At 36.3% G+C, this 19871-nt stretch overlaps 1 protein-coding gene across 7 annotated transcripts in view; it reads right to left on the bottom strand.

Moving 5' to 3' along the window:
• LOC134204521 (cytochrome b5-related protein-like) overlaps positions 1-19871 on the bottom strand; it is a 125890-nt gene that overhangs the window by 24566 nt on the left and 81453 nt on the right. For 2 of the 7 annotated variants that reach the window (XM_062679327.1, XM_062679328.1), the window contains exon 1: positions 19696-19837. The exons of 3 other annotated variants lie outside the window; for them this stretch is intronic. In XM_062679327.1, coding sequence (XP_062535311.1) covers positions 19696-19773 — 78 coding nt within the window. In that variant the 5' untranslated portion in view covers positions 19774-19837. Of the gene's footprint in view, positions 1-18179; positions 18329-18986; positions 19025-19695; positions 19838-19871 lie in introns of those variants that run through there. 2 more of the 7 variants (XM_062679334.1, XM_062679333.1) reach the window with 2 other exon arrangements.

Here is a 19871-nt window from a genome sequence, read left to right as displayed (position 1 = left end):
TTCATGTGAGGAATAATAAAAGAACTTACCGAACGAGTCCTTCGCAATTGGTTACTTTTAAAGTTTACAACTCAAATCCGACATCCCACCGGGGCTGCTCGATTAGTTCGGTGGACAACATATTTGAATGAACGGGATATGAATTGAGATGTTCTTGATCTTGCTCAGTTTCTCAAATTGTGGTTAATATTCCGGAGAGAAGCTCTTTCCGGTTTCAGAGTCAGTATTTTGACCGTATATTCCAAGAACTTGACAAAACATTGTAATTTTTCAAGAAGCTTTTGAAGTTTTTATATAAAATTATCCGGAATTTTTACGAGAAATTTACCAAAATCTCCACTGAAAACTCACCAGATTTTACACTGAAAATTATTCGCAAATTCTTTAGGATGTTCTCAGGAAATTGCATAAAATTTGCAGGGGATTTTTTTTTAATTTCCATGGGAAATTATTCTAAAGCTCAATTGGAAATATTTTTGAAAATTCTCTTAAATTCTAAAATAACCTCGAGGAAATTATTCTAAATTTTCACGAAAATTTACTCGAAATTTGACCGGAAAACTTTTGAAATTTAGAAGGAAATTCTTTGGATTCCAATGGCCAACTCTCCACAATTTCTACAATTGCTGAATTTCCACAGAAAATTCTTTGGAATTTTCATATTGCCCTGAAAATCGTTCGGTCTTCTATTATTTCAACCGGCGTGCAGTGTTGCTAGAATCATACTCAAATCTCAACCATCGAGGCTTCATACACGAGCTAACTCGCTTGCGATTCTGTAAGGAGAGCATATCGCGCTAGAAGTTTCTCGGACAAAATCGCATCGCATCGCTGACTCGCTGAAAAATGATGTCGCTCCAAAAAGCGTCAAAACGCAATCGAGGCGTATATTTTGTTTACATATGGATATATTAGTCATTGTTTTAGGCAAAAAAGGTAATTCAATGCATTTAACAATGAAGAACACGTAAAAATCATGCAATGATGTAAATCGCGCTTCAAATCATGAGCGATTCTCTGGGCCATGATTCTGATGGGACTTGACTCACGCATGATTTGAATCGCCGATGAGATTTGAGAATTTGAGATTTTACCTACACTGGAGATCTATATACAGCAGACGTTCGATAATTGCAAGTCATTTAACTGCAATGCTTGTTAACTGCAATTCGATAGTTGCAACAGTTTTGCAGTTATCGGACCGCAAAACTTCAAACTTATATCAAACTCAATGACAGCTGCATTGCGCTGCACTTTTATTGCATCTGACGTCGTTTGACAACCGTTTGACGTCTAGAATGCGTTGCAGTTATCAAACGGCTACTGTACCGCCCATAATAGAGTACAATCAAACCTCCATGAGTCGATATTGAAGGGACCGTCGACTCATGGCAATATCGAGATGTGATATAGAAAATCCTTGTGAAGCTGTTTGAAGGGACCATCACCGTAACCCAGAAAATATTTTTTAATATGGCATAATTTGCTTCCATGAGTCCATAGTCATAGTCGAGTCATAGAACATCGACTCATGGAGGTTTGACTGTAACTGTTTTTTTTTACTAAAATGGATTTGAATAACTGAATAACGTAACACGTGATTGATCCCCATATTATTTCAAAATACACAGCAAATATGACATTTTATAAAATTTGGAAAAGTCTACGTAGCATCAAGGGGAGGGATTTCGGAAAAGCCTACAAAAGTCTACTAGAGGGAAAAGGGATTGAAAATATGGAAATTTGGTCTACGTGGTTTGTGGACAGCCCCGGATATGATACCTTTTTTAAAAGAAATCTTATTTTATTACTGATATATTTTGATGTAATGTGACTGATTTTATTACTGATGCGATAAGGTGATCAACATAGCATGTTTGGCAATGACAAAACCACCATTGAACCGTTTCACACGAAAGAGCTAGAAATAATAGCGAACTCCTGTTTACACAACTGGTATCAAACTAATATCCTCCTGGTACTATTTTTAGGAAACCCTTCCGAACGAAATTCTTCTCCCGAAAATCTGGAAAATTTATTTCTTGGATTCTAGGAAGATAAGGGAGGAGATAACTTTTCCAAGAATTTTGGAGAATTCCAACTTGAAGAATTTTGAAGAACTGTTCCGTTGTGGGGAATTACTCTTCCAAGAGTTTTAGAGAATTCTGGAGACTTCCTTTTTCTTTGATTTTGATAAAATCCTCCCCCAGGAATTCTACAAAATTCCTTCTCCAAGAATTCAGGGAAGCTCATATAACAAGAATACAGGTTTATTCCTTCCCTGGGATTTCTGAGGAATTCCTTCCCAGAAGCTCTGAGGATTTATTTTATCAGATATTATTGAGAATCCTTCCTCCATGTAATTTTTCTTGAATTCTGAACATTTTCTTCCTCTGGAATTCTAGAAAATTCTTTCTCCATGAATTCTGGGAAACTTCCAATAATTCTGGGTTCTTCCATCTCCAGAAATTCCGGGGAATTCCTTCAGCAGGAGTCTTAAGGACGTATCCCATAGATCTAATAACTAGTCGCAGTGGCACACCTGAACAGGAAGATTTGTTCCACAAAAAAAGAACTGCAGCCTACTCTCCAACCTCTAAATTCCCATTTTATTAATTTTCAGGAAATTTTCCCCAAAGTAATTTTGGATGAATTTTTCAGGAGTTATGGGAACTCATTATACAGTATTGTGAAAAATTCTTGCTATAGGATTTTTGGAGATTTTCTCCTTTAGGAATTAAGGATTAAGAGAAATGCCTCCTTCAGAAATTTGGAGAAATTGCTTCTACGATGATCGTGGCGAATTACTTAGATATTCTAGATAATGCTTGCCTCTTATAACTCTGGCAAATTTCTTCCTCACGAACAGGGAATCAATATTCGAGCAACGCCTAACAATATACCCTTTCTCATCAACAGAGTTTGTTACTGACATCCAAGAAAAAATGATTCCCTGCTCACGAATTTTCTCCTATGGAATTCCTTCTGCAAGGCTTCTAAAAAGTTGCTTCTACAAGAATTCCTGTGAAATTCTTATCCAAAAATTGTAGGGGTGGTGGAGTTTGTTCTCCCAGTTTTTTAATTCATTCCAAGAATTCCTCATATAGAGGTTTTAGGGATTCCCTTATCCAGAACTTCTGAGGAATGAATAATACGTGTATTAAAATGTCTGGATGAGAAATTCCTAGATAATGTCCTTTATGGTCATTAAGCACTTCCACAGGTCTTAACTGCCAGATCTCTAAGTAGATTCACCATTTTTGCTCATTATTCATTGTGCTCATAGGCATAGGGATGAAACAAAAAAAATACACCGTACAGTGAATTCAATCTAGTCACCTTCTGCATGGCCTTGCATTATAGCCGCCAGGCTAAGGAAGGCATAATTCAGGATTTTTGCTAGTATTCTCACTAGGAATTACACACCCTCCTGGAAGAACTTTCAAAGGAATTCATGAAGAAAAATCACTAGAGGAGATCGTAAAGAAATTCATGAAGATTTTTTTGGAGAATCCTTAAGTGAATCTTTTCATGGTATTCCTGAAGGAATTACTTAACACTTTATAAAAATTGGCGGAAAATCAGTTTTTTCTCAAGACAATTTTGTCGCACATACCTAATTAAATTTCAGTGAAATATGGGTCACGTGCCCATCGTGCCCATCACAAAACACAATTTAGGCGTATGTTAACCATGTACAAGTTTTTCTTGAAATAAAACAAGGTACCTGGGCTAATATTTTGGTTTTCAGACCAAACGAATAGCTATTACTATCCAAAATATCAAACGAGACCGTAAAAATAGGTTTTGGTGTAATTTTCAACCAAGTTTTCGTAAGCTTTATTTCTTATCAAATTCATCAGAACACTTCTTCAAACTACAGCGGCAAATGGAACAACCATCACAAGGCTGTTGCAGGGGTAAATATTTAAATTTTTGGTATGCATCGTTATAGGAAGAGTTATTTATCACATGTCAAGTATGCAGGTAAAATGAACACTTGTATCAAACTTACACAATGATTAAAGTTGTGCAATTGTGAAGCGGAAGTTCGAGAAACAACCCATATAAATAACCAAGATAAAACTTTAAATATCTAAATTTAATTTCAAAATAAACTGACATTTCATTTTTTTTTTATTATTGTTATTTTGATAATTGAGAGTTTTTTAAAAGATAAACCAGATTTTTCAAAAGGCTCTCGTAATCTCAATTGGTTATATTTACGGGGCTGAAGATAAAAAAAATAAAAGTTAAATATTTCAAAAGGGTTTTAAAAGCGATGTTCATTTTACCACCAAGCATTGTTCATTTTACCTGTACTATTTTTGTAAATACGAAATTTTGATGTTTTTTATATCGAAGAAATACTATATAAAACAATGTTTAAAAGCGAAAAAACTGTTCAGTGCAATAAGAATATGAGTTAAATTGTTGGACTAAGTGGTAAAACTATCAAATTAATCTTGTTTTATGATCGAATTCAACGCAAGTGCTTAACGTGTTCATTTTACCACCTGTTCCCCTGAAATATAAATTATGTTTATTGCCATTAGGGCACGAGAAATGCAAATATTCAAAAAAGGTATTTTTCGTTACCCACCGACGAAATGTTTGAAAGAAAATTTTGAACCGCGCCAATTCGAGTCGCCACAGCCGCCGCCGCCGGCTTAAAGTAGTTTGGCGCAAAGGTCTATACAGGATTTCAGTTAGAACACCCTACTAAGAATAATTAAGCTTTTCCTTCAAGAAAACTTCGAGTAGTTTTTCACTACGCTTTCTTCAGGAGATGCTTTTGAGATTCGTCCTGTTCCTCTTCTGAAATTCTGTTTTTATAGCAATTCTTTAAATTTACACGAGAAATTGCTTTAAATTCATTTGACTTCCCCCGCAAATTTTCAGGGGTAAATTGCATCATATATTGACGGAGCTTTTATTTTACTTCCACCAAAAACTCCATTAGGTTTTCAGAGGAAAATTTCTTTGAATTTACATATGCAGTTTAATACAAATTTACCGTAAAATTCCTCATTTTTTTTTTTCAGTAATTTCGTTAGAGCTTTCCACGAGACATTACATTGAATTACTCTGAATTTCCACAAAATAGGGGAACGGTTCGGCACTTCATCCCATAGCTCCTATTTCCATCCCATCAAAAACAGAGCAATGAAAAGGAATTTGGTTTGTTTCTTATTTTTGTGATTTTTTTCAGCAGTGAGCACGCGTGTTAGCAAAAAGAAGCGACGAGATTGGTGCTGTATTTCTTTGTTTTGCGATGAGATGAATATATGTACAGTGAGATGGAAAACGGAACAGTTCCTACAACCTTAAATTTTTGATTAGGATATTGCTTCAAATACTAACGCAAAGATCCTCGAATTTCCAAAATAATTACTTATTTACGAAAAATTCCTGTAAATTTCTAAGAGAAACCGCTTAGGAAGGATCTTGGTGGTCAAATGACTACCCCTTCTGCTCACGGTGCACGGTGCGGTGTCTTTGTCCGAAGCAGTACTGAGATTTTCATTTTCATTGAGAGAGATCACGTGATATTTACATTTTATTCTCTCCTGCTTTCATTAAAAATATAAGCAATGAAAGGAATTCTGCCAAATTTTCACGGATTTTTATTTCATGAAAGCGCATCAAACTATTGTAAACAAGCTGTTTCTTCTTCAATAATGTTAATTTTTTTTTTAAATCAGTGTCTCTAAAACACGGACTACACGAAAGTATAAATTTTTCTCCTTCACGTAGGAGCATTTTTCAAATGTTCTTTGGGGGGTCATTTTTCCATGCATTTGGGAGGGGGGGGTAGGTTAAATCGGCTATCATTCTATGGAAATGCACCAAAAATTGTGGAAAAAATTTAAATTGTTCTAGATCCCCCGATAGCACATTTTAGTTTACCCACGATATGAAAGAGGAGATCATAATCATTCGCATGGCGAGTATTTCAGAGGTACTGATTTTTGAAAAATAATATTTTTATATATGATAATTATAAAAATAATATCGAAGCTTAGAACCGGTATTAGGGCGCAATCGATAATATGAACATTTATATTCGGTTAGTTACTGCAAATAAAATGTTTTTCGAGTTCCTATAATCAAGCAGGTACCTCAAGCAAACCACATCGTTATTTTGCTGCATGATTAAGTGTTTGATTTTGATTGAGCTTTTCCGCCAAAAATTGTATCTCGTTTCGTTTTATTATCTCAGTCGATTCTTTGGCTTATTTAAGGTCAACTTTCCCAAAGAACCCATATTTTCTGACGCCTAAGTAGGGTTTCTTACCCCATTCCCGGCCTAACATGCGTACGACTGCATTATTCAATTGATATTTATGACAGGAAGCATCTTTTCCTGAATTTTGTGGGCTGTATAATACTGCATTGGGGTTCACTTCTGCTTAAAAAATAGCTATTCGTGCTAAATATCGTTCAAGAAAGCTTTTATTTGATTTAAATTAACGAGGTGCAGCACTCATTTCAGTCATAGCGATTTCCATTCGGCATATCACAAAAACCAGTTCCCGGCCTAAGCAAAATTTCACTCAATCTCTCAACATTTCTCTCTCATTCTCTCTCGGGACGGTAGAAAATGCGACGTAAACAAAAATATGCACGTTCCACGACAACAAGATGCCAGATGGTATCATTCATAATCATTTTTATTTGGTTGAGAAGATATATTTACTCATCCAATTTTTTTTCCAAATACTTAAAAACAATATTTTTTTCACCTTTTGAAATCGAGAAAATTATAAATAACATGATAGCGTCAACATATTAAACAGTTTTCCTATCATCAATGAAGGACCATTTTCATTCTCCTGGCCTTTTGGCAGCACGGTGCGGCTAGAAGTTTTTGGGCCGAGGTGATTTTTTGTTCGGTTTGAGAATACATTTTTAAATGTATTCTTTTTTTTTTTTTTAACTAATTTTATTTGCTAATTATCTAATACATGCATTTATCTCTTAGACTAGGTGTTCCGTGTTTTCTTAACACTATCATCCTTATTTGCTATGTTACGCTTTTAGATATTATTAATACATTTCAATTGCCTCTGGCAGTTACGATATTTCCTCTGGTTGAATTAAACCATGTAGGAATTACAATGTTTTCTACTTAAACTAAACTTAACCTAATTTATACTAAGGGTACAAGGAGCTAATCGTTGCAATAGAAGATTGCAACGATTTTTGTCTAAAATTGAAATTATTTTGTTGGACATTTGTTGCAATGTCTCAATATTAGAAATTCTATGAAGTTCATTGGTACTATACCACGGAGGTAACTTCAGAATCATTTTCAAAATTTTATTTTGAATCCTCTGAAGTGCCTTCTTTCTGGTATTGCAGCAACTAGTCCATATTGGCACAGCATACAACATGGCTGGTCTAAAAATTTGTTTGTAAATCAAAAGTTTGTTCTTAAGACAAAGTTTTGATTTTCTGTTTATAAGTGGATATAGACACTTAATATATTTGTTACATTTGGCTTGAAGGCCTTCAATGTGATTTTTAAAGTTAATTTTTGATCTAGCAGAAGTCCTAAATATTTAGCTTCGCTAGACCAATTAATTGGAACCCCATTCATAGTGACAATATGTCTGCTAGAAGGTTTCAAATAAGAAGCTCTCGGCTTATGTGGGAAAATTATAAGCTGAGTTTTGGAAGCATTCGGGGAAATTTTCCATTTTTGCAAGTAAGTGGAGAAAATATCCAAACTTTTTTGCAATCTACTACAAATGACACGAAGGCTACGCCCTTTGGCTGAGAGACCCGTGTCATCTGCAAGCAAAGATTTTTGACACCCTGGTGGTAAATCAGGTAAGTCAGAAGTAAAAATGTTATACAATATGGGCCCCAGTATGCTGCCTTGGGGAACACCAGCTCTAACAGGTAATCTATCAGATTTAGAATTGTGATAGTTTACCTGCAGTGAGCGATCTGATAAATAATTTTGGATCAGTTTAATAACGTACAGAGGAAAATTAAAAATTTATCAATTTTACAATCAAACCTTCACGCCAAACACTGTCAAATGCTTTCTCTTTATCAAGAAGAGCAACTCTAGTCGAATATCCTTCAAATTTGTTGAGCCGAATTAAATTCGTAACTCTCAATAACTAATGGGTGGTTGAATGCCCATGGCGAGAACCAAAGTACTCATCAGCAAAGATAGAATTGTCATTAATATGAACAATTATTCTATTTAAAATAATCTTTTCAAACAGTTTGCTTATTAAAGAAAACAAACTAATTGGGCGATATCTAATAGCCTCACCAGGATTTTTGTACGGCTTCAAAATTGGAAAAACTTTAGCGTTTTTACATTTATCTGGGAAGTATGCAAATTGAAAACATGTGTTAATTAAATTACCCAAAAAGGATAAAGAGCTCTCAGGAAGTTTTTGATAAGTATGTAGAAAATACCATCATCACCCGGGGCTTTCATATTTTTAAATTTTCTAGTAATAGATCTCACTTCATCCAAATTAGTTCCCAACGAAGGGTCAAAACATTATCTTGATCGAGAATGTCTTCGAAGCTTCGTGTAACCTGATCCTCAATTGGACTAGTGAGACCTAGACTAAAATTATGGGCACTCTCGAACTGCTGAGCAAGTTTTTGAGCCTTTTCGCCATTTGTTAATAAAATTTTATTTCCCTCTTTAAGCGCTGGAATTGGCTTTTGAGGTTTTTTAAGAATTTTCGTTAATTTCAAAAGGGTTTCGAACTGGGATCCAACTTCGAGACATTATTCTCAAAGTTGGTATTTCTCAGAATAGCGAAACGTTTTTAATTTCATTTGCAAATCTCGCCAAATAACTTTTAAAGTAGGATCGCGAGTTCTTTGGTATTGCCTTCGCCTCACATTTTTAAGACGGATCAGTAGCTGAAGATCGTCGTCAATAATAATGGAGTTGAATTTAATTTCACATTTAGGAATTGCAATGCCTCTGGCTTCGACAATTAAATTTGTCAAAGATACGAGAGCATTATCAATATCACTTTTGGTATCGAGAGGAATATCAACATCAAAATTCCTATCGATATATTGCTTTGAGAGAATCCCAATCAGCTCTATGATAATTAAAAGTAGAGCTGATTGGATTATAAATGGCTTCTTGTGAGATTTCAAATGTCACAGGAAGGTGATCAGAGTCAAAAGTCAGCATGAGTTACCAATTGGCCACACAGCTGACTTGAATCCGTTAAAACTAAATCAATTGTAGAAGGATTTCGACTGGAAGAAAAACAAGTTGGTCCATTGGGATATTGAATAGTATAATATCCCGCAGAACAATCTTCAAATAAAATTTTACCATTGGAATTGCTTTGAGCATTATTCCATGAACGGTGTTTGGCATTGAAGTCACCAATTACGAAGAATTTAGATTTGTTGCGAGTCAGAATTTGAAGATCAGCTTTCAACAAATTCTTTTGCTGCCCATTGCATTGAAAAGGCAAGTAAGCTGCAATGAAGGAAAATTTTCCAAAATTTGTTTCAACAGAAACTCCCAAGGTTTCAAAAACTTTGGTTTTGAATGAAGAAAATAATTTATGTTTGATACGTCTATTGATGACAATGGCGACCCCACCACAGGCGCTGTCAAGACGATCATTTCTGTAGATAAAATAATTTGGATCTCTTTTAATGGAGAGTCCTGGTTTTAAATAGGTTTCTGTTATAATGGCAATATGCACATTATGAACTGTTAGGAAGTTGAATAATTCATCTTCCTTACCCTTTAGAGAGCGGGCATTCCAATTTAGAACTTTCACACAATTATTTGGATCCATTGAAACGGAGTCCGATAACATTTTTTGTGTGTACTTTTATACCAACCTGAACAGCTTCTGGAATGGTATTTGTTTTGAACATTGCATCAATCATGTGATGCAATTGTTCAGTTAAAATCAAATCGGAAGCAGTCATGCTACCTGAATCGGCAACATGACCGTTATTTCCCGTTGGGACATGGGTATAAACCTCATTTTGAGAAGAGAAATTTTGTCTACCAGCAGCGATGTTTGCATACGTAGGTACATCTGAAAATTGGAATTTACTGAAGTGCTTGCTACCCGTTGACGAGCGGCAAAATTTGTTTGTGAATTGTGGTGGGTATGAATTGCTCGACCGGTAACCGGTATCGAAATTTGAGCGTTTGAAAAATTTCTACCCGTCGAATCTGGGATCCGATTGGAATTTCCCGTCATCAATTTTGCACGGGAATTCAAAACTTTTTTGCGTGAAGGGCATTCCCAGAAATTGGATTTATGATTGCCCCCACAATTTGCACATTTAAATTTATTGGAATCTTCTCTCACAGGACATGCGTCCTTGGCGTGAGAGGTTCCACCACAAATCATGCATTTAGCATCCATGTGACAATGTTTGGTTCCATGACCCCACTTTTGGCACTTACGGCACTGAGTGGGATTTTGGAAATTTCCCCCAGGCCTGCGGAAATGTTCCCATGTAACACGGACATGGGACATAATACAGGCCTTTTCCAAACTTTTCATATTATTTAGTTCACTTTTGTTAAAATGAACTAAATAAAATTCTTGAGAAAATGCCCTTTGGGAAGTACCAGAGTGATTTCTTTTTCATCTTAATTACTTGGACTGGTGAAAATCCAAGTAATTCAGAAATTTCAATTTTAATCTCATCCAGTGATTTGTCATCACTGGGCAGACCTTTCAAGACGACTTTGAACAATCGCTCAGTTTTGTCGTCGTATGTGAAGAATTTATGGCGCTTCTCAGTTAAATACTGGAGAAGACGTTTGCGATCGTCAAAGCGATCCCGGCAAAACGCGGCAGTCACCCTTCCTAGTTATCTGAAATGAAACCTTGATCCCCGAAGGTTACTTCAAGATTTCATTCCGAAAGCCAGAAAACTCGGCAACAGATACCACAATTGGCGGAATCCGTTGTTTTTCGCATGAATCGAATCACCTGGGCTAGAGGTAGATTCGATTTCCTCAAATTCGTTATTAATCAAATCGAACTGATTGCTCAGTTCGATGGGAGAAGAAATAATGTCAACGTTAGATTTAGAAGGAATATCTGAAGTCTCCAGCTTCCTTCTATTTTTTCCGCGCTTGGGCAGGACGGTCTTGAAACCTTGTTTCTTTTAATGAAGTGGAGAATTCAGAGACTCCCTTCCTCTTGTTTTTATTAATACTCATTGCTGAGCGTGGAAACGTGACCTTCTGAGAGGGTTTTCCCAGAACGGTGTCCCTGCAGGATTACCACCGCTTGTCGGAATTTTACTTCCGCAAACGGGTCCAACGTAAAACGAAGGCACGGGTCCTTGCAAAGATCGTAACGGGATCAGTGGGTAGAAATAGCGCTAAGAAGCACCGTTGAAATTAAAATAGCTTCGGGTAGTATTAAAAACTTCCTTCCGCAAAGAGAAAGAACCGCACAGCACGAAAGCACGATGCGGTCTGATTAAATGTATTCTAATTATGTTTATATAAGTTCTAGTGATACGTTCTAGTGATTAGATTGAAGTTCGTGTGTGGAGCAGTATTGTGTGGTGATTAAAAGCTTGAAGCAATGATTGTAACGAGCACTGTGACGATTTTCAGGTAGGTGTTTATTTGATGATACCGTTTTGTAAAAGTGTTAAGAATCACTCCGGCTCAGTGGTGTGGCATCGGAGAGTGAGATTTTGAAATCTACATTTTTATTTTCTACAATTGGATCAATTAGGAGTAAAACAAGTGATTGAAAGATATTGAATATTGTGAAAAATAAATGGGAGAGTTTTTAAAAATTATCAATCATAAACCTACGGCTTCGAAACAGTATAAATCTTTAGTTTTCTGTGTAGTGAGCGGGAACCGGGTCCATAGGCCCAAGTAGTGATTTACCCTATTTTTAAAATTCTAAACATAAATCAAAAAAGTGCTGTTTTTTTTATGATTGGCCAGATTTTGAACGAACATCGGGTGAATTTTTCAGGCCGTTTCACACGTGCAGCACTTTTTCGGTTTTTGTTTTTGATTTTAAAAATAGAAAAATATATTTAGCTCTTTTAGTGGAATGTATTCAACCGTCTAAGACGAATTAAGTACTCTCCATTTAATTCCACCAATTAATTTTCGATATCTTTGCAGATACGTATTTCGACCACAACTGTGTGGTCGTCTGCAGTGTCACGTACTTGACTCGTTTCGTACTGACAAAGTCGAGTCAAGTACGAGACACTGAAGACAACCACACAGTTGTGGTCGAAATACGTATCTGCAAAGATATCGAAAATTAATTGGTGGAATTAAATGGAGAGTACTTAATTCGTCTTAGACGGTTAAAAATAGTTAGAGGCGTCGAAAAACATGGGTTCTTTGGGAAAGTTGGCCTTAAATAAGCCAAAGAATCGATTTAATAAATTTGTTTGACTGGAAAGGTCAATTGAGGCTCCTCAAAGCGTGATACACGATTGAGCTCACCAAATAAAAAAAAATCTAGGCAAACAAATCTTAACATTCTTCCCATATTGTTGAGGTTCTGTGAGATTTTTGTAAAAAAAATCTTTGTTTTATAAATTCGGAAATAATTTAAGAATTTTTGAAAAAAATATTGAGATCCGGAAGGTGTTTTTGAAGTATTGAATTAAGGACACCTTAAAACCGGATTTTGATGAGATTTCGTAAATAATAAACGGCGACAATCGAATTTTCTCCCATTTCGGATGTCGCAACTGCATCGCAAGTAATGTGCATCTATGCTCCATCATGCACATTACTCGCGAAGTAGTTAAAACATCCGGAAAGGGGAGAAAATACGACTGTCGCAAGAGCTCACTTCGGTTTTCAACAGGAACTACAATATATTTACTGAGGAATTATTGTAAGTTTTCGTCAGAGTTTTAAATTTCTGTAATAACGCATAGTTAGTGGGAACATGGAAGGACCCTAAAATGAACAAATCTTGGAATCATTCAACTATTTACAGGTAGGACTACGTCTGTCTTTTCTATATTGGGGTACACTTTACGATTGCGAAAATCGGAGACCGTCACGAAAATTTGATATACTTTAAACTTTAATATCTCAGCAGTTTCTTGATGAATTTCCATTTTTTTTACCATTCGATCAAGAATGAGTCGCCTTCTTTGTATTTACATGGAAATACTGATTTATAACTGTTTAACGTATGAACGTTATAGTCGGTTTGTGTATTACTACTTTATTCGACATGATGCAAAATGCTCTTCAGGTAGTTGAAAGTTGGTGTCGCCAATATGGCCTTTCGGTCAATCCGAATAAAACATCTATTGTCAATCCAAATAAAACAACAACTGGGGTCGTGGGATCAAACCCCACCGAAGGGGCGGTTACCCTCCAATACCTTTTCCGAACTAAATCTATCACATGTTGTACGTATGCATAATCAAGTTTCAGACATAGTAATCTATTGTTTTTTTCACGGAAAAACGTAATCGTAATGGTATTCGTCCATAACATCTGGTTCTGAAATCAATGTAACTGATCAAGTAAAGTATGTGGGACTAATTCTTGATTCAAAGATCTCCTGGAAACCTAACATTGAGTTCCGAATCAAAAAGGCTTGTATGGCTTTTGGCCAATGCCGACGAACCTTTGGTAAAACTTGGGGTCTTAAACCCAAATACACCAAATGGATTTACATAACAGTTGTACGACCAATTTTGGCTTATGGATGTCTAGTGTGGTGGCAAAAGGGGGAAGTGAGGACAATTCAGTCTAAATTAGGCCATCTTCAAAGGATATGCCTAATGGCAATGACTGGTGCGTTTTCTTCAACTCCCAAGGCTGCTCTCGAAGTTCTCTTCGACGTGGCCCCACTACACATTCATCTCAAACAAGAAGCATTTTCTTGTACTTACCGACTATGGGTACTCGGTTTTATGGAAGAGAATCCTGTAAACCGCAGTTCTACTCACACTACGTTGTTACCGCTTATGGTTAATTGGGACAAAATTTTCCTTGCTACAAGTGATCTCACACACGTTAGTAGTTTTCCTTATAGGACATTTTCAACACAATTCCCCTCGCGGGATGAGTGGACATCTGGCTATTTGGAGAGAAGTATGTCGGACAGCATTGTTTGTTACACTGACGGCTCCCTCCTCGAAAGTAGAGCAGGTGCAGGCGTCTATTCGCGTTAGCTGAGATTGGAACAGTCACACTCACTGGGTACACACTGCACTGTCTTTCAAGCGGAAATATTTGCATCATGTGTGGAGTGCAATCTGTACTGCAGCAACGCATTATGGGCAAAGTAATATACTTCTGTTCAGATAGCCAAGCAGCTATTAAAGCTCTCGCCTCGGCCAACTCAAGGTCGAAGTTAGTAATCGCATGTCGAACTCAAATTGAGGAATTGAATTCAGTTAATACTTTACATCTTATATGGGTACCTGGCCATTCTTCCATAGCTGGAAACGAATTGGCTGATGAGTTAGCTCGTAATGGAACATAGCATGACTTTATTGGTCTTTATTGGTTTATTATATATTCCAATATCCAAGTGTTGAGTGAAGCTTTTGATCAACTCTTGGGCTGTCACTCAGCACAAATGGCATTGGAGTAGTCTGGATTCATGCCATCAAACAAAATTGTACATCCGGGAGCCATCTCCGGTAGTAGCAAGCTATTTAGCTAAGCTGTCTAAACAGAATTGCAGTGTCTTAGACAAGGCCTTGATAGGTCACTGCCGACTGAACTATCACATGCAAATATTCAACGCGTTGAATCATCTGTTTGTGATAATTGTGAATCTGATTATGGAACTTCTTACCATCTAATATGTAACTGCCCAGTCTATGCACAATTGCGCTTCAAAATATTTGGTAAACACTTAGTGAAATTGACTTCAGAAACCTGAACCATCAGAGTATTTTGTTGTTCATAACCCGTTGTGGTAAGGAGCTATAAGCTCTTGTACGCTTATGCGTTGTATGCCCTCTTCAAGGGCCCTTTTCAAAACTTTCCCTTTGTTCTCCCATCCACATTCCTTTCCTTTTTGTTCACTTCCTTTTCCGTCAGGTGTGTGATGAAAAAGGCTGTGAAGGCGATGGCACAAATCTCCCAAATTGAGGTGAACGTGCCCCTGGAGCCGACGTTCTGATACCTGATGTCCTCCACTGAAAGCCAGTCGAGTGGCTTCAGCGGCGATGCGGCCGATAAGTCATGTTAATTCCACGGTTGGAGACTCAATGTCCGTCCAACTGAAAGCAACTATTCGACTTCTTGATTCAGTAGTATTCCGGGCAGTTTGCTCAATGTTAATAAAGTATGAGCATTAGCATTTAGCAGTTCGCACAAATTCGTAAGTGGTACAAGCCAAGACTATTGTATGAAAGTAGTATCATTTTCATCCGTTAGCACAGATATTGAGTTGGGACTAATCACTAACTCTTAGATGGAAGCAATGCACTCTCCAATATTCGATATCTGTCCTGGCCACGTCCTTGCGAATGCTGAGGAAGGGGAAAGATGGTTTGTTGGACACCCACTTAAGAAAGATGCAGAGAACTCTACTAAAGCCTGTCCACGTTAAATTTCGGACACTGAGACAATGTCCAACTGATTTGTGGCCATTTTATCTCTTTGGACAAGAAGGAAAACCCGCTGAAAGAAAAGCATAAAGCGGAGAGATTCAACTGTCGTGTAAATTGATCTCCTCAGTGGTTTGTGAAAATTTTAAAAAATCACGTGGGATGATGGGTGTCCGAAATTTAACGTGGACAGGCTTTACCTTTCATAGGTACCACGGGATGTTTTGGGATTGTGTGGAAGGTTATAACAGTAGGAATCGTTTTAGTATAACGTGAAACACAGAAAGAACTAAGATAGAAATACAAATTAGGAAAGGGACGTGCCTGGAATTGAACCCACGACCTCCTGCTTGTAAGGCAGAAGCGATAGCCACTAGACCACCGAGCTCGTCTAGTTTGCTCAATGTTAATAAAGAGACACAAATTATTATGGTATATACCATCAATTTCGAATAGCTACGTAGTCCTACGTCACTTTATAGCTGTTCAGATCTACGTTATCCGATCTCGAAAGTAAGGCTGGAAAAAGCATATCTATTAAGTTACGAGAGGCCACGTTTTGTTGAACATTAAATCATCTGGACTTGTAAAGACGTTAAACTAAAAAAACTAAAAAAGAATTTGATCATCCGTTTTGCAGCATACTTGAATAATATGCAATTGATTCTAATCTCTAATATCTATTTCGGAAAGGTTTACAAAAGAATTATCGCTTGAACTCTTATTGGCTGGATAAAGGAGCATACAATTATGGAGACCAATAATATGTGTAAACAGTCACGACTATTATTTATTAAATTCTGGTCCAAAAATGTTCCAGCTTCCTTTAAAACTAACCGTAGTTGGATGTCAGAAAACGAATGTATATTTTATCAAAGAATATTGTTTTTAACTTTGTATAATTAATGAACCAGAATGTTATCACGCTTCGCAAAGAACTAATTAATTAATGGCAATGAAAGTGTTTGGCATTAAAAGGCTGAAAACAGAAGACATACGATGCTACGATGTATTTGAGAATAAACTATTTTGGAAATCGATTTTCAAATTTTCTAGGGGGTGCCACAAGTGGGTCTGACCTCCCCTTATTTAAACCAATGGTTTACATTGAGCATACGCGGTCGTGGGATGACATTTTGCAACTAAGGGTATGCGATAACACACTTTTTCCTAACGAAACGAAACGAAATTCAAAACGTCTATGTCGATTCGAAACGAAATATAAATTTACTTTCGAGACTTCGAAACGATACGAAATCAAGGTCCATTTAATTCGAAATTTCACGAAACGAAACGATTTTTTTTCCGCGGAAATTTGATTGAATTGGTTTTAAATTATGAACGCAATTCTGATTTTATTTTTTCGAAGTCAAATAACTGCTTTGCGACCAATAGAGTTATAGTAACAGGCGTATACGCAGATACAGAGTTGCTAGTAGCATACACTTGCTCACTAGAAGAATACTCTGCACCTTTCTAAAATGCACGAATGTATTTGCATTTTTATTTCAGAGATGTAATCGCAAAGTTTTTTCGGCGGAAATTTGCCAGGTATGAAGAAATAATTTTCGGGTCGGTTTGAGACCGACGGTCGGTTTGGGAACATCCTCCTCTACATACGTCCCAAGTAGCACACTTGTCATATACCAGTCACTGTGACTTATATGCAACCAGATCCAGTCACATTGGAGTTGCAGCAACAAAATCGATCGGCATTGTGCTACTAGGAAAACGCACACACACACATACAGACATCATCTTAATTCGTCGAGCTGATTCGATTGGTATATAACACTAAGGATCTCCGGACGTTCTATCACAAAATTGTCTTGGAAGTGAATATATCCTTTTCGTTACATCTTGATGTACGAGAAAGGCAAAAATAGAAAAGAATAGTTAAAGACATTTTTCGTTTTCTGCTAGACATTTCTAACAAAACACTGACAACGTTTTACAGAAGAAAACTAAATACGTGTTTGTCGATTCAGAATGGGATTATGTATATGTTAAAAAACGTCAATAGAAAAAATTGTGTAACATTAAGATTTAAAAAAAAACTTTATGGTTTTGTTCAGCGGCGCAGCCAAGATTTTTAATAATACACGACCGCAGTATGTTTTAAGTTTAAATTTGTTTCGAAATTCCGCGGAATTCCGTTAAATTTCGTTAAAAGCTAGTTTTTCTAGCGAGTTTTTTTTTTGTAATTTTACGAAACTAAACGAAATCAAGAAATCAGATTTCGCCATGCTCAAATTCCGCGGAATTTCGTTTCGAGCCACCTGAAATGAATATTTTCGAAATACCGCATATGCTTATTTCCAACCAGCACTAATTAGTCAATTAATTGCTGCTATACGTTCCACCACACACTAATTAGGGTATCTGTTCCCATATTAATAACAGCCCGTATATTAATCCCAACCATCGATAAAACCAAATAAAAAATCAATTTAATTACAATTTCTCACATCGTATGTACACAATAATCGATGGAACACATTTTTGAATGTTTCAAATATTATTCAAGATTTTCTTAAAGCAATGTTTTAATGCACAAGAATCAATTTATTAAAAGATAAAATTATTATGCACTTTTATTTTCATTTTCCTACCTCTGAACTGTTGGTTTGATGCACTGCTCGATTGCTACTAGCAGATTCGTCCGTTTTTACGCCGTTGTTTTCCACTCAATTTTAAGCTCACACAAGTGTATCCTTTCAAAATTCACTTCACAACACATAAAGCACATCACATTTTAACTGTACATATAAGTATATTTGAAAAACCAACGCGATTTTCTATAGTTTGATATAGGTTTATTTCGAACAACGTCTAAATTATCTTTGCCCGTATTCCAAACTGTTAACATGCCTTGCAGTACTCTTAAGAGTTGCCGACCTAGATTTTTATTTTAAAATGGTTGAATCAACTTTTACTGTGAAATTCAACTCTTATGTTTGTAAAATAAGGTATATCGAAAAGATAATCTACGACAAACATAAAATTTAGCTGATAAGTTGAAAAACTACAACAAAGACTGCAATTTCATAATTATATTTCAACTCAAATACAAAACATTGTAGAATTCGGCATCACTGCAATCATATCGTTACGTATACACACAAGTAATAGTGTGCGTATTTTATGTTGGAAACAGTATTATTGATATAGGTACAGGCATAGGATTAACTGTTTTTGAATGTTATTGAAATAGGTGCATGCTGGTGATGATGCTTTTCAGCTAAATTCTTCTAAAATGTGATAATAATTTCATTTTTGAAGTTACCAAATTGTTTTCAATTAAAAATGACGTGAGCCGAGCATAATTATTCTCATGTTTCTTGATTATTGGGTAAGAAATCAATGCATTTTATATGCGCATTGCCTTATTGTTATTGATATAGGAACAGATACCCTACCTAATCACAATTTCTGCCACACGAAGCAGAAACAACTCTTCCGCACTTCACGATTCTCGCGAATGAACTCTTGAGGAAGAAATGTTTTGCATTGTTCAATTAGCTAAGAAACGATAACAGGACGAACTTTCTGAGAAGTGCAGACTCATGGGCCTTAAAAGTGCATGTAATTACGCCGAGAAGGCTAAAGGTAGTCTTTTGAACTGTACCTCGCTATGGGCTATGTTCTACAACATTTAAATTAGTAATATAAAGATTATAATACATCCCATTTAAGATCTTTACTTCACTCAGATTAAGAAACACAGTCCATTTTGTCACTCAAACACGAACTATAAACCGTCATTGTGATTTTTGATTGCTAAAAAGCTATGTAAATACGGTATATATATTTCTCATAACCGTTGAAATTAACACCTGTGCACATTCTTAACGCAGCATTCAACAGTTTGATATACACAGAGCTGAAGATATTAGGCAGATATCTTTTTCACTAAACAAACACCAACGACCAATTAGGTATTTCACAACGAATTTGATTATGACGGCACTATTTTGTAGAACTCGCGTTCAATTTGTTCTTAATTTTAATTTTATGATTTCCTATCGTTCGATTATAGTAATATGCAATGTTTGAGTATTAAAAGCTGGTGTACAGTCTTCTGCAACTATTTCACTTATAATACATAACCGAAATCATAACACTCACGCTATAGAAACTAACGCCGCCGGCACCTGTGGCGATTTTATCAATAATACTTTTGCACGGAAGATTGCTGCATGACATGAAAAAATGTCCAAAACATTAGTCCTAGCACCCTCTCTATCTCCCGTGTGCAACCAATTATCAGTTCTGACTCAGATTGACAGAAATACGAACACACA

The sequence above is a fragment of the Armigeres subalbatus genome, unplaced genomic scaffold (assembly GCF_024139115.2).
Source record: "Armigeres subalbatus isolate Guangzhou_Male unplaced genomic scaffold, GZ_Asu_2 Contig636, whole genome shotgun sequence".
Taxonomy (NCBI): Eukaryota; Metazoa; Arthropoda; class Insecta; order Diptera; family Culicidae; genus Armigeres; species Armigeres subalbatus.
The sequence above is the reverse complement of the archived record's forward strand: the minus strand, read 5'-3'. Positions and strand labels throughout refer to the sequence as shown.